The 26,064-nt window shown below is 36.0% G+C and overlaps 1 protein-coding gene across 1 annotated transcript in view; it reads right to left on the bottom strand.

Moving 5' to 3' along the window:
* Positions 1 to 26,064, bottom strand: part of LOC141331683 (aryl hydrocarbon receptor nuclear translocator 2-like) — a 366,477-nt gene that overhangs the window by 26,010 nt on the left and 314,403 nt on the right. The window contains exons 4-7 of the mRNA XM_073836720.1: positions 25,807 to 25,851; positions 24,300 to 24,513; positions 22,543 to 22,756; positions 2,345 to 2,504 (exon numbers count right to left, since the gene is read on the bottom strand). Coding sequence (XP_073692821.1) covers positions 2,345 to 2,504; positions 22,543 to 22,756; positions 24,300 to 24,513; positions 25,807 to 25,851 — 633 coding nt within the window. The remainder of the gene's footprint in view (positions 1 to 2,344; positions 2,505 to 22,542; positions 22,757 to 24,299; positions 24,514 to 25,806; positions 25,852 to 26,064) is intronic.

Raw genomic sequence — 26,064 nt, 5'->3', positions numbered from 1 at the left:
ACTTATCACTTGAAATGCTTAATTACAAACATTACATTATATAAAAAACAAGAAACTTTGGACTAATTTAATTTACTTGATTTTTATGTTATAGATTTTGAAAGAATCTCTTATGCTAAACAAGTCTGCAATTATTTGATGAATTTTTCCGATTTAAAATAACTGTTTTCTATGTGGATATATTTTAAAATATGATTTACTCCTGTGATGCAAAGCTGAATTTTCAGCAACATTACTTAAGTCCTCAGTGTCACATGATCCTTCAGAAATCTTTATATTATCTCAATTTCAAGAATCATTATTAAATTACTTAACTAGGTAATGTCACTTAAGAACGAGTCACTTTTATTTTTAAAACAATTATATATATTTTAATAAGAATAAAAAAAATTCACTTCAGGAGTAGTGAAAATTCATTGATGATAGCAGGGTGATAAAATTTACTTCCATATATTAAAGAACAGGTCATATGGTTGTTTTAAAGTGTCCTAATATTGTGTTGGAGTCCCTTACAACAAGTTTAAATGCATCTTAAGTCAGAAATTGAAATTTTCTCAGAATATACATTTATACATAGAGTCATTTGTCAATTTGTCAATTTCAAAATGGTTCGTTCAAAGCAGCTTTGAGTGTAATGTTTGTAAACCGCTCCCTTCCATAAGCCTACTCTGTTCTGATTGGTCAGCTGGCCAAGCCTGATGTGATTGGCTAAGAGAGGAGTACTTGAGCAAGTTAGCGAGTGCTACCATCTGTGTTGCCAAGTCCTTGGGTTGAAGCGACCCCAATAATGTCATATTTAGGCCTTTGAATGCAAATTTACCAGGGGAAGCCCAAAAAAGTGTGTATTTCACACCCCGGAACACGATTTTTAATGGGGGAGCCCCCTCAAAATGCGATTGGGCTAGTTTTGAGTAGCAATTGGGCGGGTTTTGTTGTGAAAACCTGGCAACCCTGATGCACCTTTACATAAAAAAAAAATAACATAGTGCTCCAATTCGTTCCAATGATGACCTAAAAACATTTTGTTTAACACTTACGCAAGAAAACCAGCTAAAACCAGCCTAGGCTGGTTGGCTGGTTTTAGCTGGTCAACCAGCCTGGTTTTAGCTGGTCATAGCTGGGAGGCAGGCTGGTTTTAGAGGGGTTTTGGCCATTTTTCCAGCCTGGCCAGGCTGGTCAGGCTGGTCTTAGCTGGTCAGGCTGGGAAACCACCAGCTAAAACCAGCCTGACCAGCCTGGCCAGGCTGGGAGACCAGCTAAAACCAGCCATTTCCAGCTTAAACCAGCTAAGACCAGCCAACCAGCCTAGGCTGGTTTTAGCTGGTTTTTTCAGCAGGGTAGCTAAACTGTAAACACATAACAAAACAATAATGGTGGATACGTTAGCCGAGTGCTAACATGACTAACTTGATGAAACAACACAGTTTGTAAACCAAAATATGTCTGAGTTACATTCTATATTATTAAACGAGTATTTAGAACAATGACAGTCTACGTTAATCATCACATTCTCAGGAAATAGTGGGTTCACAGCGAATTATCAGAACTATTTCAGACAGTAATATCATGGCTTAGCTGGAAACCTAAAGCTGCATTAGGTAAACGTCACATATTAGCACAAAAAAATAGATATTTTGAGTTGATTGACAACTTATCAGACTGTTTACATTGAAGGATAACTACATTACAAACTGCAAAAAAAATCTATAATCTATATCAAGTATTGAATATATCAATAAGAAGCAAAATATTGCTACAACCATTGGATGCACCTGCTATTACCCAATATCACCTCAACATCACATACCCACAGCAGCACCCAGGGCATTCACTTGAACAGACTAGATTTATGGGAGTGATTTAGTATGGTTAATTTTATTGTGTCTATGCTTGCCGTAGGGAACAAATGTGCTCTATCCCAGTTGTGTTTTCACTAGTATAGTCGATTATTTGTACACATACCTAATTTGTATCATGCCCACAATGGCCTTAAGTTACAAAATACGTTTCTGAGATGCCGCAGTAACAGTTTGCAGAAGTGGCTTTGAGGGGCCGTTCAATCCTAATAAATCCCGTAACAAACAACAAACTTGCCCACAAACACATACAGACGCATGGTAAATGTTATGGCCATCTCGTTTACCGCTACAACATCTGCTTGATTACGAGACACAGACGACTGGTTAAAATAATCAAATCTTAACTATTTTAAAGTTGTTTTTCCCCATCCAGCACAGCTAGAGTAAGGGAAGAACGCAATCAGAAGCCAAAAAATGTTATTGGCTTAACAAAACACCCACAACAATAGTCAAACAGTGAGTTATACTTCTCGGCATTCTGATACCTATAGGACAAAAGCTCAGGATTACTGAAGCCTGAAGTTATTTCCATAAACAAATTAGCTGACATGCCTTTCAGCAGAGAAGAAGCGGTCTCCGAACTGATCCGGTGACAGCTGCTAAAGCCCCCAGGAGCAGATCTAATTGTCGAGAAGTCTTTCCACTCTGAAGGACAGACGCCAAGAACGTTGGAAGCATTTAAAAGCTATTAATAGTCCTCTCGAAGACGGATAACAACACCACCACTCAAGAACATCGAGAAAGAGGCCCTTGATAGTTGTTGTTTAACAAACACTTGTGTGAAAAACCATGTGGAGGTGATAAACGAAGCCGAACTATAATCGTAAATCATCCAGATGGCGACCCACTGCCCTACCAACACCCTGATAACACAAAAGGGTCAGTCGTGCTGTAATATCAGCCTTTCAACAATGCAATACCTTGCTGGAAATGGAACATTATTTCGGCCGCAGAAAGGTTTTTCCCAGGCCAATATAATAACAGTTTAGTGATGTCAAATTAGACAGGAATTTTTCCAGACTTCAACCGCAATCACCTCCAAAATGACTCTGACCTCCCGGCCTCCTCAACACTGAACGTTTTTTGACTTCCTAACTTCTCAAAGCACTCAAAACAGGATTTTGTGTCTCTGAGGTGATGTAGGATGATATGACTTTAGTGATAAAGTGTCACTTTTAAGGCCTTTTTTCCAAGATGTAATATTGGTCTTGGGTGTCCTCAGAATGTCTGTGAAGCTTCAGCTCAAAATGCACCACAGATCATTTATTATAACATCTGAAAAATGTCATTTTTGTGGCGTGCCTAAAAAAAGAGCTGTTTTGGAGTGTATCGCTTTAAATGCAAATGAGCTGCATGTTCCCGCCCCATCTTCAGAAGAGGCCGCAGTGTATACATCTCTGCTTTGCATACCTACAGCAATAAACAGTTGGTAGAAGCAACATGACAGAGTGAGAGAACCAGTGTTTAATCGTACATATGGAAAGCCAAACACAGAATGTGGGATGAAACAGCTGAAGACTCTTAAGTTCAGTCTTACATCCAAACACAGAACACCGGGATCGCTTACGAGACACTGTTGATGTTATAGCTTCTTGAGTGCGGAGAAAATTAAGGACAGTGTACAACTAAAGACAACTCGTTGAGGGCAGAAACTAAAGCAATGCAAGAGTGTCAGTCAGCGGCCATGGGCGGGGCCTAAACAATGTGATGTCACACTGCTTAGACAATCAAAACGGCATGCCTAGTGAGACTGGTTTGGTTTAATGGAGGCTATTTTTTAATCACTGTAGGGTGGTTGCTTTTACACATTGCCAACACACATTTATGTAAAACACACTTGCCAACACACAATCGTGGAAAAGTGGATTTTGCATAATAGTTGCCCTTTAAGACATCAGAACAATGTAACGAAACATCTTAGGCCATGTTTATAAGACAATTATATAGAGATCTAGAGGTGGAATGTCATCAGATGGGTAAGTGAAACCAGACGCTTTTAAGACAGGGACAACAATAAAACAAAACAAACAACTATCTGTAACAGGCAACAGATTCCAGCTTTCAAATTCGATTGACCTCATGGTTTGATCTTGTTAGAAGGCACAATAAAAGTCACTGACCAGCTTTACGGCAACTCTCTTTGATCATACCTCAATAAATTTTCTTGTTTGCACTGGGTAATTCCTAGTCATTTACGCATGATGGTTTGCTGTTTTGCACATTTTGTGCCACGTGTATAAGAAAATCATATAGTGATCGAGAGGTCAAGACTGAGATGGTGACATGTAGACAGACCTTCAGACTGGTGTGCAAACAATAAATCGTTAATGGTGCCATAGAATGGAAAACTGTATTTACCTTGGCATAGTTGAATAATAACAGTTCTGTACATGGACATGACATACCGTGAGTCTTAAACACTAATCGTTTCTTCCTTCTTATATAAATCTGGTGTTCGCAAAAGACAATAGTGAAAATGGCAGATCACGGGAATAAATTGTATGTTCCAGGTTGTGCAGGGGATGTTAAGTGCAGGGATGGTAAGTACTGTGGCTGTAGTATAACGTTACACAAAGCATGTGCGATGCAAATCTCAAAAGCAAAAGTAAAATGATCGTGCATTCAAAAAGGCAGTTTCAATGCTCCGCATATTAATAGCAGCTCGAGCTCTGTGATTAAATACATATTTTGCTCTATGTGTTTCCTTCCTGCTGTGTAAGCTATTGAAATGAGCCACTCTGTGAAACAGCCAATCAGAGCAGAGCTCCTCATTATTATTCAGGAACCTTCCAAATAAAGAAATAACAGAGCATTTCATTGTAGGGACAAATCCTAGGGTTATAAATGGACCTGTAAAACTGTTTCTGGAGAATTTTTGCCCTTTCTTCTGCCATATACCTTCTATGTAGATATCAGAGAACAATTTGAAATATTGTATCAATGCATTCTATGGCACCTTTAATTTATGAAAGTTGCACCAGTTTCCTACAACAATAGCACAAGAGTCTATGTTTTCACATACTTTTGAAAATTAATCGCTGATTCTGATATGCAATCATCGTCAAAGTTGTTGACTCAATGACTTTCTTCTTCCATTGGGGGGTTTGGCTTCATGATGGCTTTGTTTCCAGGAGGAAGGTTAAAGAACATGACACACAAGTCTCTAAGAACTCCTGTAGACTTCAACCAATTCGAAACTCCTGAAATGTTTCCCATTTTTTGTGCCTTATTCATCTTATTCCACCTTATTCATCATACTTCGAAACTCCTGAAATGTTTCCCATTTTTTGTGCCTTATTCATCATAGTCTCAGACGTAGACATCAGACTGTTGCCTGAACATAAGTGGAACCAGACACTTCCAAGATGGGGACAACAATAAATCAAAACAAACAAACATTTAAATAAGAAACAGAATTCAACCTTTTGACTTGACATGGTTTGCACTTGATGGAGGACACAATAAAAGCCACAAACCAGGTTTACGGTAACTGTCGCACCTCAAGCAATCGTCTTGTTTCCACTGGTATGACTAAGTGCTAGTATGTAAATAATGTAAAAATGTAAATAAACATCTTGTGCCATGTGTATAAGACAACCGTACAGAGAAATCATCAGATGGATGACATAGTCTTGTGCAGCCAGATCTTCAGACTGACGGTAGAAGGTCTGGACTCCATCGCATCTTACATTGACTATGAATCACCCAAGAGGCCGTCCGACAGACATGTAAAGCAACCAATCACAATTATCCAGTGTTGATCCTGATTCGCAGACTCTACGGCTTTCTTTTTTCATAAGGGGGTTTGGCTTCATGACTACTTCGTTTACAGGAGGAAACCAATTAGATGATGTATTCGAAAATCCGGAAATGTTTCCTATTTTTGTGTCTTACGCATCCGACATTTAGACAACATTATGTGGGCATGATGTCGAAGTCTGAGACTAAGTGGAACCAGACACTTCCAAGACGAGGACAACATTAAACCTAAACAAACAAACATTAGCAATAGGAAACAGAATTTGAGTTTTGAATTTTGACTGAACTTATGGTTTGATCTTGATGGAGGACACAACAAAAGTCACTAACCAAGTCTAAGGTAACTCTCTATGACTGAGGAATGTAAAGAAACATCTTGTGCCGTGTGTATAAGACAACCATACAATGACTGAGATGGATAAGTGGAAACTAGAGTCATGTGGACAGACATACGGATCCATCGTAGCTTTCATTGGCCAAATAGCGCCTAAGAGGCCGTCTGACAGACAGGCAAAGAGTCTACATTTCACGTGCTTATAAAAATCCAGCATTTAGCTGATCCTGATACGCAACTAACGTCACAGTTGTAGAAGCGACAGCTTTCTTCTTCCACAAGGGAGTTTGGCTTCATGACGGTTTGTTTCCAGGAGGATGGTTAAAGAACATGACACACATCTCCAAGAACTCCTGTAGACTTCAACCAATCTGATGACGACTTCGAAACTCCTGAAACGTTTCTTATTTTTGTGCCTTATGCGTCAGACAACAGATGACAGTCCATGGGCATGATGTCCAAGTCTGAGACTGAGACTAAGTAGAACCAGACACTTCAAAGACGAGGACAAAAATAAACTAGAATCCACTAGGAACTAGAAAACAGAATCGAACTTTTGAATTTGACTGACCTCATGGTTTGAATTTGTTTGAAGACACAATAAAAGCCACTGACCAGGTCTACGGTAACTTTCTTTGATCACACCTCAATCAATCGTCTTGTTTGCACTGGCATGAATAAGTGCTAGTCGTATATGCATGATGGTTTAGGTTTTGTGCTTAATACATCAAGACAACAGGAATGTAAAGAAGAGACCAAAAGGTGGATAACTGGAACCTAGACAGACCTTCAGACTGACGACAGAAGGTATTGGCTGGTTTGGCTATATGGCGGCTTTGTTTCCAGGAGGACTGTTAAAGAACATGCTGTCCTGTAGAATTCAACGTGTTAGATGACAATTTCGAAACTCTCAAAACGTTTCCCATTTTTTCTGCCTTATGCATTAGATGACAGTCCGTGGGCATGATGACCAAGTCTGAGACCAAGTAAAACCAGACACTTCCCAAGATGCAGACAACAATAAACCAAAACAAACAAACAAGCAAACATTTGCAATAGGAAACAGAATTCAACTTTTGAATTTTTGACAAAACAAAAGCCACTAACCAGGTCTAAGGTAACTCTCTCTAACTAAAGAATGTAAAGAAACATCTTGTGCCATGTGTATAAGACAACCATACACAGACTGAGAGGTGGATAAGTGGAAACTAGTGTCATGTGGACAGACCTTTAGACGGCAGAAGGTCTGGACTGCATCGTAGCTTTCATTGGCCAAATAGCACCTAAGAGGCTGTCTGACAGATATGTAAAGCAACCAATTACAGTTTGTTTTGTTTAGCGTCATGTTTAGGGGTGTGAAAATGTAAAGTCGAATAACAGGCCGGTGTGCAAACAATAAATCATTCATTCGAGAATGTTGTGCAAGTTCCCAGCAACAATAACATGGAGTCTAAGTCTTCACATACTTTCAAAAATCCAGCGTTTAGCTGATCCTGGTATGCAATCAAAGTCACAGTTGTAGAATCAACAACTTTCTTCTTCCACGAGGGAGTTTGCCTTGTTTGCACTGGCATGAGTAAGTGCTAGTCATATATGAATGATGGTTTAGGTTTTGTGCTTTATACTTAAAGACAACAGGAATGTAAAGAAGAGACCAAAAGGTGGATAAGTGGAAGCTAGTCTCATGTAGACAGACCTTCAGACTGACAACAGAAGGTATTGGCTGGTTTGGCTTCATGACGGCTTTGTTTCCAGGAGGACTGTTAAAGAACATGACACAAATGTCTCCAGGAAATCCTGTAGAATTCAATGTGTTGGATGACAATTTCGAAACTCTCAAAATGTTTCCCATTTTTTCTGCCTTATGCATCAGATGACAGTCTGTGAGCATGATGACCAAGTCTGAGACTAAGTAGAACCAGACACTTCCCAAGATGAGGACAACAATAAACCAAAGCAAACAAATATTTGCAATAGGAAACAGAATTCAAATTTGGAATTTGACTGACCTCATGGTTTAAACTTGATGGAGGACACAATCAAAGCCACTGAATACCTCAAGATAACAGAGGAATGTAAAGAAACATGTTATGCCATGTATATAAGAAAACTGTATAGAGACCGAAAACTGGGACGTCATCAGAAAGATAAGAGCAACCAATCAATTATCCAGCATTGATCCTGATACGCAATCGTTGTCGGTTGCAGACTCGACCGCTTTCTTCTTCCATGAGGGGGGTTTGGCTTCATGACGGTTTTGTTTCAAGGAGGATGGTTAAAGAACATGACACATGTCTTCAAGAACTCCTGTAGACTTCAACCAATTTGATGATGACTTCGAAACTCCTGAAACATTTCTCATTTTTGTGCCTTATGCATCAGACGACAGATGACAGTCCAGAGTCTAAGACTAAGTGGAACCAGACACTTTCAAGATGAGGACAACAATAAACCCCAAAAATATGAAATATAATTCAACTTTGGAATTTGACTGACCTAATGGTTTGAACATGATGGAGGACACTATAAAAGCCACTAAATACCTCAGGATTACAGAGGAATGTAAAGAAACATCTTGCACCATGTAAAGAAGAAAACTGTATAGAGACAGAAAGGTGGGACGTCATCAGATGGATAAGAGCAACCAATCAATTATCCAGCATTGATCCTGATACGCAATCATTCTCAGTTGAAGACTTGACCACTTTATTTTTGCATGAGGGGGAATTGGCTTCATGACGGCTTTGTTTCCAGGAGGAGCGTTAAAGAACATGACACACAGGTCTCCAGGAAATTCTGTAGAAATCAACGTGTTAGATGCCAATTTCGAAACTCTCAAAATGTTTCCCATTTTTTTCTGCCTAATGCATCAGAAGTTCAGACAACAGACTGTGGGCATGATGTCCAAGTCTGAGACTAAGTGGAACCAGACACTTCCAAAACAAGAACAACAATAAACCAAAACAAACAAACAAACATTTGCAGAACAGAATTCAACTTTTGAATTTGGCTGACCTGATGGTTTGAACTTGATAGAGGACACAACAAAAGCCACTAAATATACGCATGATGGTTTGAGTATTGGCATTGAATGCTTCAAGATAACAGAACAATGTAAACATCTTGCACCATGTATATAAGAAAACTGTATAGAGACAAGAGGTGGGACAGATAAAAGCAACCAGATGCTTCCAAGATGAGGACAAAAATACCCCAAGCAAACTAGTATTAGCAGTAGGCAATAGAACACATCTTTCGAATTCAATTGACCCCACGGTTTGAACTTGTTAGAAGACACAATAAAATCCACTCTTTGATTGCACCTCAATCAATCTTCTTGTTTGCACTGGTATGAGTAAGAGCTAGTCATATACGCCTGATGGTTTGCTGTTTTGAAGACCTGCGTGGGTTTGGATGACCGTTCCTCAGCCTCCTGCTTCCCAAAGCAGATCTCAGCAGGTGGGGTTTGCTTTGGACCACTTTCTCTGGAAGCTTCCGCAATGGAGAACTTTAGTTGATCTTTCAAGAAGTCCAACACCAGGCATGGGAACATCGCCTCCTGACGAGCACGGCTCCTCCAACTTCAACTTCGTGACCACCTGAAGGGGATCTAAGGACAACGCTAAGAGGAGGAACGAGGAAATATTAGCGAGAACTCCCAGATCGGTCCCAGAACCGCAAGGACATCCAAGCAAAATCCCCAAATCTTCTGAGAAGAAAAAGGCACAGTGTGGAATCTGGGCAAAGGCCTGTTTCATTAGCATCAGAGGAGCTGCTGCGCTGCACATATATGCCCCGTTCTGCCACACAGACTCTATTGTTTCTCCTCTGCGGTGGGCAAGTGTATCATTACTATTTTAAAAATGAGCAAAGCTATAAAAATGGCAAATATCCCAGGCCACCAACTCCAGCCAAGTTAAATATTTAGGCGGCAGTCGCCATCGACAAGACCGTCATAGATGGAAGGACAAACAGAAAGTGTTGCCAGAGAATTAATCGCTGTCCTTCAAGAATGAATAGGAATAAAAAATAAAGCGTGTAATGAGAGTGTTATCTTAATCAGTGAAGTATGTTTATAAAAATAAATTCTGGAAAATTAGGCCTGTTTAGTCATCAACTACAGAATGCTCTTCTGAGTTTAAATCCCATTAAGGCACTTCATATTTAATTTCCACAGAGAATTTCAGGTTGGGACGTCGCCTGAATCTATAACATTAATGTATCTGGTTAGTATTTTAATTATATTCGCATCTTACTTTGATGCATTCAGCAGAAACTTTAATCCAAATCAGATATTCATTTAATCAAGCCATGCATTCCTTTGGAATCAACACCATAACGTTGGCAAACTTGTGCACCATGCTTTACAAACAATAACACATAAATAATTATTCAAATCACCAGCGCTCTCATATATCTGAGCTCATTGTCCTTAGATCAGTCATTCGTTTTCATTTCATGCTACAGCTCATAGCTCACAAAACTTGGTAACAAGTTTAGATACGTAGGCTACGGGCAACAAAAACTAATTTGGGCATTCTTTGCAATGCACTCTTTAATAATTGATGGGAAAATATTTCATTTTGTCACCAAGAAGATGAATTGCATTGCAAAAATTCTGATAGTTCAACAGAATTTGTGACTCAAGGCATTATGTGCATAACTAATGTTATGTAAAAATGGCTATAAATGGCAGAAATGCCCTCTGTGGGCCATTCATTATGCTTTAGAATACACATTAGGATTAGTTTTATGAGGCAGTGAAACATGGTAACCAGAGCTATAATGCATTACAATACTTTCCTATTCATAGTTACAGCTTTAAAGAGTAAAACGCATTAAAATCAACACTTAATCTGATGTCTCATGTGTTATTTATATGTTTTACGATTCAGAACGCTCTTTAAAAGCAAAACCATTAATGGGTTTTCATTCAATTACAAAACATGTAATGCAATACAAAAAAAGGAATGCTATTATGATGCATTACAAATGCAGGCTTCAAGAGAAGTGTTTCCATATATATGATTATGTATATGAGACAAGAACAGATTGTGTAGTTGTACACAGGTGTGTGGTGTTGTGTGGTCTGATGGATGGTGTGCAAGATCTCACTGATGTCTCCAGCCATCATTTCCCACTTCAGGGAAAAACGCACACACATTGACACACACATACGAAGCAGCCCAAATCACTCTTAATCAATTATGTATGCAGAGCCAACCCTTAACATTCCAGCGCAGAGAACACATTAGCGGAGGAGAGTTTGAGGAGACATGGAAAATATCTCCCTTGGCCGCTTCATTTGATCGCTTTATCACTAAAACATATGAGGTTATCAAAACCTCATCAACAGCGCCATATTTTATGACAATATTTTATCTGGACCTTCTGCAAGGACGGAATTCTTTCTAAACTTGTAAGTTTCTTTGATTGGAAAGGAAATTCCTCACAGACTTTTTTTTTTTTTTTTAGTATTTTTATATGATGTAAAGTTGAATCTGAGATCCCAATGCTTCAATTTGACACAATTTTGTCATTACAAATTAAACTACTGTTCAAAAGAGTGACTTTTTTTCAAAGAAATTATACTTTTATTCAGCAAGGATGCATTAAGTTAATTAAAAGTGGCAGTAAAAACATTTGTAATGTTACAAAAGATTACTATTCAAATGTGACCCTGGACCACAAAACCAGTCTTAAGTCGCTGGGGTATATTTGTAGCAATAGCCAAAAATACATTGCATGGGTCAAAATTTTTGATTTTTCTTTTATGCCAAAAATCATTAAGAAATTAAGTAAAGTTCATGTTCCAAGAAGATTTTTTGTAAAATTCCAACTGTAAACATATCAAAATGTAATTTTTGATTTGTAATATGCATTGTTAAGAACCTAATTTGGACAACTTTAAAGGTGATTTTCTCAGTCTTTTTGATTTTTTTGCATCCTCAGATTTCTGATTTCAAATAGATGTATCTCAGCCAAATATTGTCCTATCCTAACAAACTATACATCAATAGAAAGCTTATTTATTGAGCTTTCGTATGATGTATAAATCTCAGTTTTGTCAAATTTAACCTTATGACTGGTTTTGTGGTCCAGGGTCACAAATAAAGACTGTTCTTTCGAACTTTCCATTCATCAAAGAAATCACCAATTTTATTAATGTTATTCAGACATTACTTTTTAAAAATAAAAGTATCAGCTGAATGCAAAATGACCCACATGACCCAAATTAAAAATGTACAAATTGGCACTATTAAATCCCTAAATCTCTGGAAATGAACCATACAAGGCCTTAAAAATTAAGATGCCAAAAGATAAGTTTGTTAAAACCAAGATATTTTTAATGCTTATTAAGGTACAGGCATGCAAACTTTGGGGAAAACACAAGAAGTGCCCTTTTTTGTAAGTTCCCATTTTTGAATTGTTGCCATTAGCACATAATGCAACAAAGATTGCTAAAGTCAACAGATTTTACTAAGAGACCTATCAATCTCTGTGTAAAAATAAAATAATGATGCTGCCATCTTTCTAAAGTCAACTTCCCCCGTAACTGATAGTAATACATCTGGCTCTACTAAATAGTGCATTACTCAGTATATGCACATCCACGGCATTTAATATTTAACGTTTGGGATCAGTCATTTTTAATGTTTTTTTTTTTTAAGAATTCTTCATCAAGGCTGCATTTACTTACAGAAAAATACTGAAAAAATGTAATATCATTACAGTTTAAAATGATGGTGTTCTATATTACTATACTTTAAAATATAATTTATTCCTGTGATTCAAAACTAAAATTTTATCAGCCATCACATCAGTTTTCAGTGTCACATGTTTCTGCAAAAATGATTCTAATATGCTTAATAATTACTGTTATTATCGATAATGGAAACTATTTAAAAAAAAATGGAACCTGTGATTCTTTTTTCAGGATTCTTAGAACAAAAGGTTAAAAAAGAACAGCATTTATTAAAAATAAGTCTTTGCTATCACTTTTTTATTTATTTAACATGCCTGGTGAATAAAAGAAAATGTACTGACCCCAAACTTTTAGATAGGAGTTTATCTTTTTACAAAAGATTTCTTTTTTAAATAAACGCTGTTCTTTTAAACTTTTTATCTGTTAAAGAATCCTGGAACAGCACAACTGTTTTCAACATTGATAGCTAATCAGCATATTAGAATGATTTCTGAAGGATCATGTGACACTGAAGACTGGAGTAATGATGCTGAAAATTCAGCTTTGTATCACAGGAATAAATTACATTTTAAAATATATTCACATAGAAATCAGTTATTTTACATTGAAATAATATTTCACAATATTACAGTTTTTTCAGCCTTGATGAGCATAAGAAACGTCTTTAAAAACCATTAAAAATCTTACTGATCCCAAACCTTTGAGTGGCAGTGTATATATAGCTTAAATAAATAAATAATACATAAAAAACAATGTGGTTTCACAGTTCTGGACCCCACTAAATATGCACAAGGATCATGCTTATCATATTACAGTCTAACAGATTGGTGTGTTTCATGTCACAGACAAACCACTGGATGCTAGACATGCTGAATACAATTACACAACTGAATCATACAGGGATGAATACAGCTGCCTCTTTGCATATAAAGCGAACTCCGTGAGTCCTGACAGCGTTCATATTACGGTGCCGGATAACAGCAGGCACTTTGACCCATCGTCTCATTTAAATGTGGTCCGAGCCACATCGACGTCTGGTCCGCTCAAAATAATCATCATATCACGAGCGGTTGACATAATGAATTGTGACAATGCCCTGCTCGTGCCTTGTCTGACTGTAAAAGATGTTTTATTACGTGGGTGGATATTCTCATACGGCTCACTGAAACTTTTTAATAAAAGGAAATCAGACAAGAACGACAAAAGGGCGGTGGGAGACCACACCGGATCATTCCAGCTATCGCAATAATTAAATTATACAGTCATTGCATGCTTCAGGGGTCAGCGTTTCAGGGTAATTATCATATACTCTAACCAAAACCTATTTTTTTAATGTAAAACTAGGTTGGAAACATACATTTTCTGCAGTGTATTATGTGTACGTATGTAAATGGTATGCAAATTTCTATACAACAAAGCAAACTCTAGCAGAAAAGTTTATCCCATAATTTAATTAATAACTTGATGTGATGCAAAAAATGTCAAATTATTATGCAATGACTGATTATTTCATCTACAAATATTCAACTCACTTTTCATGCCTCTCAAATGTATTTAAAAAGTTTTTATAAAGATTCCAAAAAAATTAATATAATTTTTACATTTATAAAAATTTAATATAAATTTTAAAATTATACATTTAATTTTTAAAAATTTAATATAAGTAAATTATACAGTTGAGGTCAAAAGTTTACATACACCTTTCAGAATTTTCAAAATGTTCATTATTTTACCAAAATAAGAGGGATCATGCAACATGCATGTTATATTTTATTTAGTACTGACTTAAATAAGATATTTCACATAAAAAGATGTTCCCTCGTTTGTCCTGAACAGTCAAACTGCCCACTGTTCTTTAGAAAAATACTTCAGGTCCCACAAATTCTTTGTTTTTTCAGCATTTTTGTGTATTTGAACCCTTTCCAACAATGACTGTATGACTTTGAGATCCATCTTTTTACACAGAGGACAACTGAGGGACTCATATGCAACTATTACAGAAGGTTCAAACGCTCACTGATGCTCCAGAAGGAAAAACGATGCATTAAGAGCCATGGGGGTGAAAACTTTTCGAATTTAAAGATCTGGGTAAATGTAACTTATTTTGTCTTATGGGAAACATGTAAGTATCTTCTGTAGCTTCTGAAGGGCAGTACTAAATGAAAATAATAAGATACATAGGCAAAAAAAAAAAATTCATTCTGTTCAAAAGTTTACACCCCCCGCTCTTAATGCATTGTTTCTCCTTCTGAAGCATCAATGAGTGTTTAAACCTTCTGTAATAGTTGCATACGAGTCCCTCAGTTGTCCTCAGTGTGAAAAGATGGATTTCAAAACCATACGGTCATTGTTGGAAAGGGTTCAAATACACAAAAATGCTGAAAAACCAAAGAGTTTGTCAGACCTAAAGGATTTTTTGTGAAGAACAGCAGGCAGTTTAACTGTTCAGGACAAATAAGGGACTCATGAACAACTATCACTAAACAAACCAACAAAAAAAACATAGCTGTGGATCATTCAAGTAACAACACAGTATTAACAATCAAGTGTATATAAACTTTTGAACGGGGTTAATTCAACTATTATTTTCTCTTGTGGACTATATGTAAACATATTGTATGTTAAATATGTTATTCAGGTCAGTGCTAAATAAAAAATAAAATGCATTTTGTATGATCCCTCTTATTTTTGGTAAAAAATTACATTTTGCAGATTCTGAAAGGTGTATGTAAACGTTTGACCTCAACTATATATGAAAATATATGTAATGGCAGAATATATGATAAATAAACCTCCTAACTACAAGACAAGAAAAAAAATCTTAGCATTCGATGTGTGAACTGCTTTAATTCACAACTTGAATGCAATGCAAAAGTTGCTTTGGTCCGCCAAATGTGTGTGTCCTTGATAAAAAAAAACTGATTTAGAACTAACAAAGCAATTGTAGAAACCTGAAAACACTATTAAAAATAAAAAAACAAAAAAGACAAAACTACAATAACCTTGCCACTGCTTATCTGAAGGAATATCTGACAGATGCGTTCAAAATTACATGACTCCTTCAAAACACTCAGCTGCATTTCAATGAGGATGAGATGGAAAGATTGCCCACAGTAAAACTCTTTTTTTATTTCTCTGTATCTGAGGTGAATCATTTATCCCGCGGTTTACTCAAAAAAGTTGCAGGTATCGTCAAAGCATAAAAAGGGAACCGTATGTGCCTAGCGCCCTCTAGTGGAGAAACACACAGAGTGAAAAACTTCTTGTGGGCAACTTCAAATTATTCAGAGCATTTGAGGACACATGCATGATTCAGGAAGCATGTATTTGTATTGCACAGTGGTGAAGCAGGTAAACTCCTATAATATGCAACGACAACCTGAAAATAACTTGCATTAAAGGTGCTAAAAGCAATCTTTGGGGTATATCATGCATAAAATGCCAGATCTCTCTGACAGATATCCCTGAAATGGGTGTCTTGACATATCAAAACAGCTTCTGTGAGAGCACTAGCCTCAGTAAACAGCACAAAGAGTCACATGAGTGGTCCGCATTTAAAATGCATTTAAAGGAGTAGTTCACCCAAAAATAAACATTTGCTGAAAATGCACATCCTCCTGCCATTTAAAAAGCAGATGAGTTAGTTTCTTCATAGGAACAAATTTGGAGAAATTTAGCATTACATTACACCAATTGATCCTCTGCAGTGAATGGGTGCCGTCAGAATGAGAATCCAAACTGTTGATTAAAACATAGCAATAATCATAAAAATAACCATTTTTAACGTCAAACAACTTCTCAATCCATATAACTGCCTTTTTTCAGTAAAAAAATCATCTCATCTGAATCAGGTGAGAAGCACCGTTTACAAACCAAAGCAGTTCTAAATAAATATGTGGGTGGATTTTGATGTGAAAAGACAACAGGAGATGGACTTTTTCCACTGGAGGAAGTGTTATTATGGATTACGGACTCATAATGTATAGATTATGGACTGATTTGTTTCTTGCAAATGCAATTTTTTGCTCACAAGTTGTTAATTGATGGACTGGAGTGGTGTGGATTACTTGTGGATTATTGTGATGTTTTTATCAGCTGTTTGGACTCTCATTCTGACGGCACCCATTCACTCCAGAGGATCCATTGGTGAGCAAGTGCTGTAATGCTACATTTCTCAAAATCTGTCTTGATGAAAAACAAACTCATCTACTTGAGTAAATTAAGCAAATTTTCATTTTTGGGTGAACTGTTCCTTTAAGAAAAATGGGAATGCTGATGAAAAGCTTTTGTGGTTGAAAATATGGGAAATGGTTCAAATCTCACTGAGTAGGGAGTACAAATCAAACATCTAAAACTTATGTCTCTACCCCAAAAATGTAATCTGATCCTCATCATCCAATAACATAAAATGTCCAATCTCTCTGACAGATATCACTGAAATGAGTGCTTTGAGGTATCAAAACAGCTTCTAACCTCAGTAAACAGCAAAAAGAGTCACATGAGTGGTCTGCCCAATCAGAAACACTCTTTGCCTCTGCATTTCAACTGCATTTAAAGGAGTAGTTCACCCAAAAATAGACATTTGCTGAAAATGCACTCATCCTCCTGCCATTCAAGAAGTAGACAAGGTTTGTTTCTTCACAGAAACAGATTTGGAGAAATTAAGCATTACATTACACCAATGGATCCTCTGCAATGAATGGGTGCCGTCAGAATGAGAGTCCAAACAGCTGATAAAAACATAGCAATTATTAACTAAGTAATGCCTTTTTAACATCAAACAAGTCCTTGATCCACACAATTGCTTTTTTTTCAGTAAAAAACAACAGTCCCAGCTGAATCAGGTGAGAAATATGCACACATTGAGCATCGTTTACAAGCCAAATCAGTTCTAAACAAATATGATTTTGATGTTAAAAGACAACAGGAGATGGACTTTTTCACTGGAGGAAGTGTTATTATAAATTATAGACTCAAATTTTAGCCAGAACAATAGTTTTAAGTTAAAATACCTTGTTTAATGACAGATTTGTTTCTTGCAAATACACTTTTCGCTCACAAGTCAATAGTTGATTGGCTGGAGTGGTGTGGACTACTTATGGATTATTGTGATATTTTTAATCAGCCGTTTGGACTCTCATTCTGACGGCACCCATTCACTCCAGAGGATCCATTATGCAATGCTACATTTCTCCAAATCTGTCCTGAAACAGTTCAACAGTTCACTGAGAAAGGAGTACAAAAACAAACATCTGAAACTTGTCTCTACCCCAAAAAAAAATATGATCTGATCCTCATCATCTAATAACAGCGACCATTCGCAGTGTTATATTGAACCTAAAATGCTCAATGAAATCAGTCCATTTTAATCAGTCAACAATATTTCATTGTGTTTTTTTAGCATTGGTGCTATAATAACAAACATACTGCTTTCCAAAAAACACTGCTCTCTGTCAAAATTTGTTTATCATCATCAGGATCTTGCATGAACAATGTACAAATAAAATAAAAGTTTCTGGAGGACAAACAAAGCTTTATGTCTGCAGTGAATGGCAATACCACAACCTCATTGGAACGTGAGGTTTAAGGGAGAGGGAATATCCTCTTCAGCAAACATTTCCACAAAACCACTGAATTCTGACAGTAAATCTGGCAGCAGAATGTCAAAACATCTGTCTGTGATCAAATTGCCTAAAAAAAGATGATTGGCCTTTTAACATGACTATGATATTTCACATTAACAGAGTGAGTTTCCATGTCTGAGAGGGCCAAGTCAAAGTCATGACCTTGGTGATGAGATCCAAAGCCATTCAAGCAAAGCAAAATCTATATAAACCATTTGGTTTAAAGGAATCATCTACTCAAGCATTACTGTGCAACATCTGTATATGATTCTCCCTCAACATTGACTTGATTGTCTATCACATATTTATGTTCACGGAATCCTTTGACATTTAGATCACGCAAGCACCTGTTTTGGTTAATATAATTATAAAAAAAGTACAATCATACTCTCATAGAAAGTTCATTAGCTCGATTTCCAACTGTTTGTTGAAACTTTAATGCAAATTGTCATAAACAAGCAGCAGTTCGTTTTTAAAAACCTCACAGCAATCCTTTTGACATTTAGATCATGCAAGCACTTGTTTTTGTTTTATTTTTTAAAAATAAAACAGTTCTAAAATGAACTGAACAGCCAACTTTTGCAATTATGTTCTCACAGAAAGTCCATTAGCTTGATTTTCAAATGTTTGTTCAAACTTTGAATGCAAATTGTCATAAACAAGCAGCGCTTCATTTGAAAACCTCACAGCTGATTAAAGTTACCGCTGACTCGCTCTCGCCTGTACGAGTACGAATGTTTCCCGCAGAGGAATATTACAGAGAACGCATTCAGCACTGTATGTTCTTCCTTAAAGTCCACTTAAAAAGCTTCTTGCACTGAAAATAATGTATTTTTACCCCTGTGTGTTTTTGCTACCTTGTCTCACATTTTTTGGTCGTCTCAACTTTTGCTACTTTGCATCACTGTGAATACTTGACCTTGTTTTTTTGTATTTCATAAAGAAATTATTAGTTCTATTCAGGGCTCTGAACCGGTTTAAGGAACGAAAACGAAAAACGAAAACAAATGACATTAAACAGGAACAGGAACAAAAACGAAAACAAAATCAATTTTAATCGTTCTGAACAGAAACAGAAACAGAAATTCCAAATTAACCGGTTAATAACGGTATTTTTATCGTTCTCTTTATTATATCAATTTGGCAGACCAAAAACATGAATTCAAATTGTGTGTGCAAATGCGACGGTGACGCATACACCGTGAAATGCCCGCGAAGCAGACGTCATAAGCAGAGCCCTTTCTGATGCGACGAGCTTAAGGTTACCACCTGGCTGTTTCATGTGCAAAGGTATGTTTAGGTTTAAGTTATTGTAGCCTAATTAAAACTTGTAGTTAAAATTGTCTATTGTTTTTAGTTCTCTTTTGTTTGAGTGAAAATAGCCTATAATAGGCTATGCATATTAGGTAAGGAATAATTAAGTAGCCAGCTATGAGGTCACCGAGGTCCGGCCCTTGGTCATTTTTGTATATTCAAAAATAAAATGCCAAGCTCTCTGAATGATTATAAAGCCGTTTAAACCACCTCATATCGCATGAGTGTTTGCAATTCATGTTGATGCGAGAAGCTAGCGCAGTGAACGGGGCTTGAGAGCGCGTTGAGTGAGAGCGCGTGTGCAGCCTCAGTTTGTTGCCAGATCCACCTATTATACGTGTATTTTTCCAATTTAGTGTGACACTTTGGGACGTTTATAAAGTGGAAAGTTGAACGTTAGTGTTACTGATATATTAATCTTGTTTAAAAAACACAAGCTTTGAACTTATTTCGGATATCTTTTTCTCTCTTTTTGTAATTGCTTGTTTTTCGTAGCAATATCTGGCAACATTGTACTTTCATAAAAAAAATCTTCTGACGCTAGGCTATATGTAGTGCATTTGAGGGTGTTAATATAGCACAATTTTTTTAACACCTTACTTCGGACCGCGCTAATTTTCAAACCCTGGTTGTGAACTCGTTTACTTTCGGTTTTAAAGACAAGAAGTTCAAATGACACGAACACGGAATTTGGTTTAATCATTTGTAAACATAATGCCAAACATGTTATTAAAAGGCACACACTATCTATCTATCTATCTATCTATCTAATCTATCTATCTATCGTGCTGTGCAATAAAATAACGTTATTAACCGGTATTTTTTCTAGAAAACCGTTCTCGGAACGTATTGTTTAATGAGGAACGCAAGAACAGAAACGTTATAATATCGATTCTGCTCGGAGTGAACCGAATGGATTTTTTTTCCGTTTTTAAGCCCTGGTTCTATTCAGCAAGGATGAATTGAAGTGAAAATAAAGACATTTATGTTACAACAGATTTCCATTTTAAATAAATGCTTTTTGCATCACTTTTTGCAAACTGTTTTCAACATTGATAATGATAAAAAAAAACGTTTCTTGAGCAGCAAATCAGCATATTAGAATGATTTCTGAAGGATCATATGACAATGAAGATTGGAGTAATGATGCTGAAAATTCAGCTTTGCATCCCAGAAATAAATTACATTTTAAGATATTTTCAAATAGAAAACGCTCTCGTGCTAATTTGCCCTGTTTAGTTAAAATGACCCTATGACTTTTATTTTACATCTTGCAATTCTGACTTTTTTTCTCAAAATTGTGATATAAATTCGCACTTGTGAGAAATAAAGTTAGAACTGCGCAATAAAAACTTACAATTCGGACTTTTTCTCGCAAATGCAAGTTTGTATTTCGCAATTATTCTTTTTTTTTTGCAATTGCGAGTTTACATCTCGCAATTCTGACTTTCTTTCTTGGAATTGTTATATAAAAACTCACACTTGTGAGAAATAAAGTCAGAACTATGAGATAAAAACTCTGTCTGACTTTTTTCTCGCAACTGCAAGTTTACATCTCGTAATTCTTTTTTTCTCAGAATTGTGATATAAACTCGCACTTGCGAGAAATAAAGTTGGAACTGCGAGATAAAAACTTGCATTTGCGAGAAAAAAAGTCAGAATTGTGAGATGTAAACTCGCAATTGCAAAAAAAAGCACAATTGCGAAATACAAACATTTGCGAGTTTTTAACTCGCAGTTCCAACTTTCTTTCTCGCAAGTGCAAATTTATATCACAATTCTGAGAAAAAAAGTCAGAATTGCAAGATGTAAACTCGCAGTTGCAAAAAAAAGCATAATTGCGAAATACAGTCAGGATTGTGAGTTTTTATCTTGCAAAAAATCTTAATTCTGACTTCTTGCAAATGCAAGTTTGTATTTCGCAATTATGCTTTTTTTGCAATTGCGAGTTTACATCTTGCAATTCTGACTTTTTTTCTCAGAATTGTTATATAAAAACTCACTTGCGAGAAATAAAGTCATAACTTTGTATGACTTTTTCCTCAGAATTGTGATAAAATTCACAATTGCGAGAAATTAAGTTAGAACTGCGAGATAAAAACAAATCTGACTTTTTTTTTCTCGCAAATGCGAGTTTGTATCTCGCAATTATGATTTTTTTGCAAGAAAAAACTGACTATTCTGAGTTTTTCTCGCAAATGCAAGTTTGTATCTTGCCATTATGCTTTTTTTGCAATTGGGAGTTTACTTCTGGCAATTCTGACTTTTTCTCAAAGAATTGTGATAGAAATTCGCAATTGCGAGAAATAAAGTTGAAACTGTGAGATAAAAACTTGCAATTTAGGTACTTTTTCTCACTAATGCGAGTTTGCATCTCGCAATTATATTTTTTTGCAAGATAAAAACTTGCAACTCTAAATTTTTCTTGCAAACGTGGGTTTGTATCTCGCAATTATGTTTTTTTGCAATTGCGATATATTGTGATATAAACTCTCAATTGCGACAAAAAGTCAGAACTGCGAGATAAAAACTTGCAATTCTGACCTTTTTTTCTTGCAAATTCAAGTTTGTATCTATATAACCATATACAATTATATTAAACTATAATATAGCATATATAATATCATATTGACATTCTGATTTTAATTCAATTAAATTTACAAGTACAAGTCCCAATATGACACAAACAGGCAATACACATATTGTAAGCACCAAAAATATCAAATCGAGAGTTCAACCAGCCTCAGATGGCAATGTGTTGGATCAGCTAATCCTAACTGCTGAGTCTAACTCAAAGACTAAAGCTAAGCTTGACATTTATCACATCTATTGTCCAGTGTAAAGCACTTGTGCTCTGGACATGCTGCGGTACGACGCTAAAGCGAGAGAAGCCCAATAATTCCCTGTTCCCCAGTGATCTATCAGTAATAAGTTTCTGTCTCTCACCTGTCATTGAATTCTCAGACGTGCTCAGCTGTTCCCTCAGTTTGTCCACGTCGTCCGGATGGACCTGCTCAAAGAGCGTGCTGCCAAACCATTCGGACTGCGGCTGGTTCAGAACAGGAGTGACAGAATCCGACACGTAGATAACGCGACCCGTCTCAGCCGCCACCACAAACAGGAAGCCGTCAGCCGCCTCCAGAATCAAGTGCTTCAGTTCCTGTGACAGTAAACAGAGAGTTTCAAATAATGTTCAAAGGACCTTCAAAGGACTTTCAAGTGATATTTAGAAAGTCAGAATTTTTATACCCAACTTTTTGTTTTGTTTTTTGTGCATTTTGTTACACATTTGGGTAAGGTATATGTTACATATTGTGTAAAATATGTAAACCTGGACCACAAAACCGAGATACAACTATGTGAAAATCTGAAATCTGAGGGTGCAAATAAATTTCAATATTGAGAAAATCACATTTAAAGTTGTCAAACTAAAAGTTCTTAGCAATACACATTACTAATCAAAAATTAAGTTTTGATATATTTACGGTAGGAAATTTACAAAATATCTTAATAGAACACAATCTTTACTTAATATCCTAATGATTTTTGTCATAAAAAAAAACTATAATTTTGACTCATACAATGTATTTTTGGCTATTGCTACAAATATACTCGTGCTACTTAAGACTGGTTTTGTGGTCCTGAGTCACATACAGTATATTTTGAATATTCTGTATTCCCGTAAAGCCTGACATATAAAGTAATAGTCTGAAAAAACCTAAATTAGTTCACATAAAATCCCAAAATCTAAAACAAAAATCATCATATGTGACCTTGGACCACAAAACCAGTCTTAAGTCGCTGGGGTATATTTGTAGCAATTGCCAAAAATACATTGCATGGTTCAAAATTTTAGATTTTTCTTTTATGCCAAAAATCATTAGGAAATTAAGTAAAGATCATGTTCCATGAAGATTTTTTTGTAAAATTCCTACTGTAAATATATCCAAATGTAATTTTTGATTAGTAATATGCATTGTTAAGAACTTAATTTGGAGAACTTTAAAGGTGATTTTCTCAGTATTTTGATTTTTTTGCACCCTCAGATTCCAGATTTTCAAATAGATGTATCTCGGCCAAATATTGTCCTATCCTAACAAACCATACATCAATAGAAAGCTTATTTATTGCGCTTTCATACGATGTATACATCTCAGTTTTGTAAAATTTAACCTTATGACTGGTTTTGTGGTCCAGGGTCACATATTTGAAACATCTGGCTTTTATAGCTCATTTAGAATGATATAGTGAGAATATGGAGATCATACTTGAATATGAGCAAAAAACTATTCAATTTTACTCAAAACTGGGCAAAAATATGCATTTAGTGCAGATAAAATTCAGATAGATTACTCCAAAAAAGTAACTTATTGCGTTTTTAATAACAAAAAAAATTTTAAAGTTGTTTTTTAATTATTTTTGGCAACTGTAAGGGCCCTTTCACACCGAAAATGAAATTAATTAGCCTCAGGCTGAAGGAAGTGCCTCTGTACCTCACTCCCAATTTATCTCAACACAACGACAGGAAAGGTGTCAGTAAATAAATGGAAAAGCAAAGTAACTAGCGTCACTTATTTGAAAAAGTACCCCTTATTATATCACAGTAGACTTTACAGGGTGAATAAATGTTTTTGTCCTTTCCTTAATATTCAGAGTAAAAATCCCTGATGTATATTGAATGTTTCAGACGAGTGATTTCCCACCTGTTCAGTCAGGAAGGAGGGTTTGTAAGCGCCGTCGGTCGACGTGTTCCCCGTTCCCCTCATGGACTTCATGTGTGAGACGGCCATGCGCAGGATGGTGAGTTTGTCTGGTTTCCTCGCTAGCGCACTGCAGGTGGGCACCATGTCCGACAGCTCTGTGATGTACTGGGTCATCTTATTACGCCGGCGACGCTCAATCTCACTGTGGTTCTCTCTGGATGGAGAGAAAATCAATACTGCCATCATTAGCATGTAACGAGAGATGCACAGCACTTCTACAACTACAGGACTACAGGTACTGAATAATTACCATTAAAGATGTCCAAAATTAGATTAATATAACAATAATGTACTGTATATTATTATATAATGTATAATAATAACAGCAACTATTATTACTATCACTATTACTTACTATTATTATCACTATACCACAGTAAAAAAGTTATATATATATATATAATATAACTAAGTTTAGTTCAAATCGTTACATATTTTTATAAACTTATTTACTGACATAATGAGAATTACTGAGCATTCTAGATTTTCAAATAATTGACCAAATATTCTCCTATCCTAACAAACCATACTTCAATCGGTGCTTGTTTATTCAGCTTTCAGATGATGTATAAATCTCAATTTCAAAAAATGTGACCCTTATGACTGGTTTTGTGGTCCAGGGTCACATATAATAAAAGAATATGCATGTGTGAGTGTATGTATATAATATATAATGTTTGTATTACAATTTATTATAATACATCTATTACAGTTATAACAAAATATAGTAATATATTAATAATAATAATAATAAAAGCAATTATTATTATTAGGAGAACTATTTTTTTTATATATATATATATATATAAAAATAAAAAATATAAAAAATCTCTCTGTCTAAACATTTTCTGAAATGCTTCTTTCACTTGTATAGTTGCATTTGTGAAACTTCAATAATTACCACCTACCTATGTCTGCCCGTAATTATACGCATTGGATGTTGACCTTGATTGATAAATCCATAATTATGAATAACTGTAAAGGAGGCATTCAGGACTATTTTCTTTTTTTAAACTTGAAAAAAAAAAAAAGTTCCTTGGATCCTTGGACTGATCTACTGTAACACTTCTTCTTCAACTGAAACATTCAGTTAAAAAAGTGCCAGAGGGGATAATTTAAGACTTTTTACTTCATTTCTGTGATTTAGCTCAGACTCCGGCAATAAACTGAAGGCTGACAGATGCGAACCAATCTTTTAAGCAGAAAATGCAAAACGATAAATCTTCGGAAGCCAGGCCGCTGTATTAGTCCACGGAGCGCTATGGCTCAAAGCAACGCGACAATTTCAGATGAGAGTGTCGGCTGAGGATAATTAAATACCCATTTAAGATTAGATCTAGACAGAGCCGCTCGTGTGAGGCCAAGGTGAGAGAACGAGGTCGGTCCTGATGGCGACAGGGGCCTGATTTCTAGCTATCCTGAGGAAACCTCCCCAAGACAGCCCTACCTTGCATAACGCTCCTTATCACCGGGAATCTGATCATCGTCATACCTGATGGGAGACAGAAGAGATCAAGATAAGAAAAAGGAGCCTGGAAATCCTTACATCACTTTTAGGTTTTTTGATTATGGCTAAAATGAAGTGAATATGAATCATATTTATTATTATGCTGCGTGGTTTGACTTACAGATAGTGTGTGAAAATGATAATATAATAATGGACTGAGAGCACTGGGTAATGAAAAACAACAAAAAAAGACAAACT

Source organism: Garra rufa, chromosome 3 (genome assembly GCF_049309525.1).
Source record: "Garra rufa chromosome 3, GarRuf1.0, whole genome shotgun sequence".
Lineage (NCBI taxonomy): Eukaryota > Metazoa > Chordata > Actinopteri > Cypriniformes > Cyprinidae > Garra > Garra rufa.
Note: the sequence above shows the minus strand (reverse complement) of the source record. Positions and strands in the feature narration are given on the sequence as shown.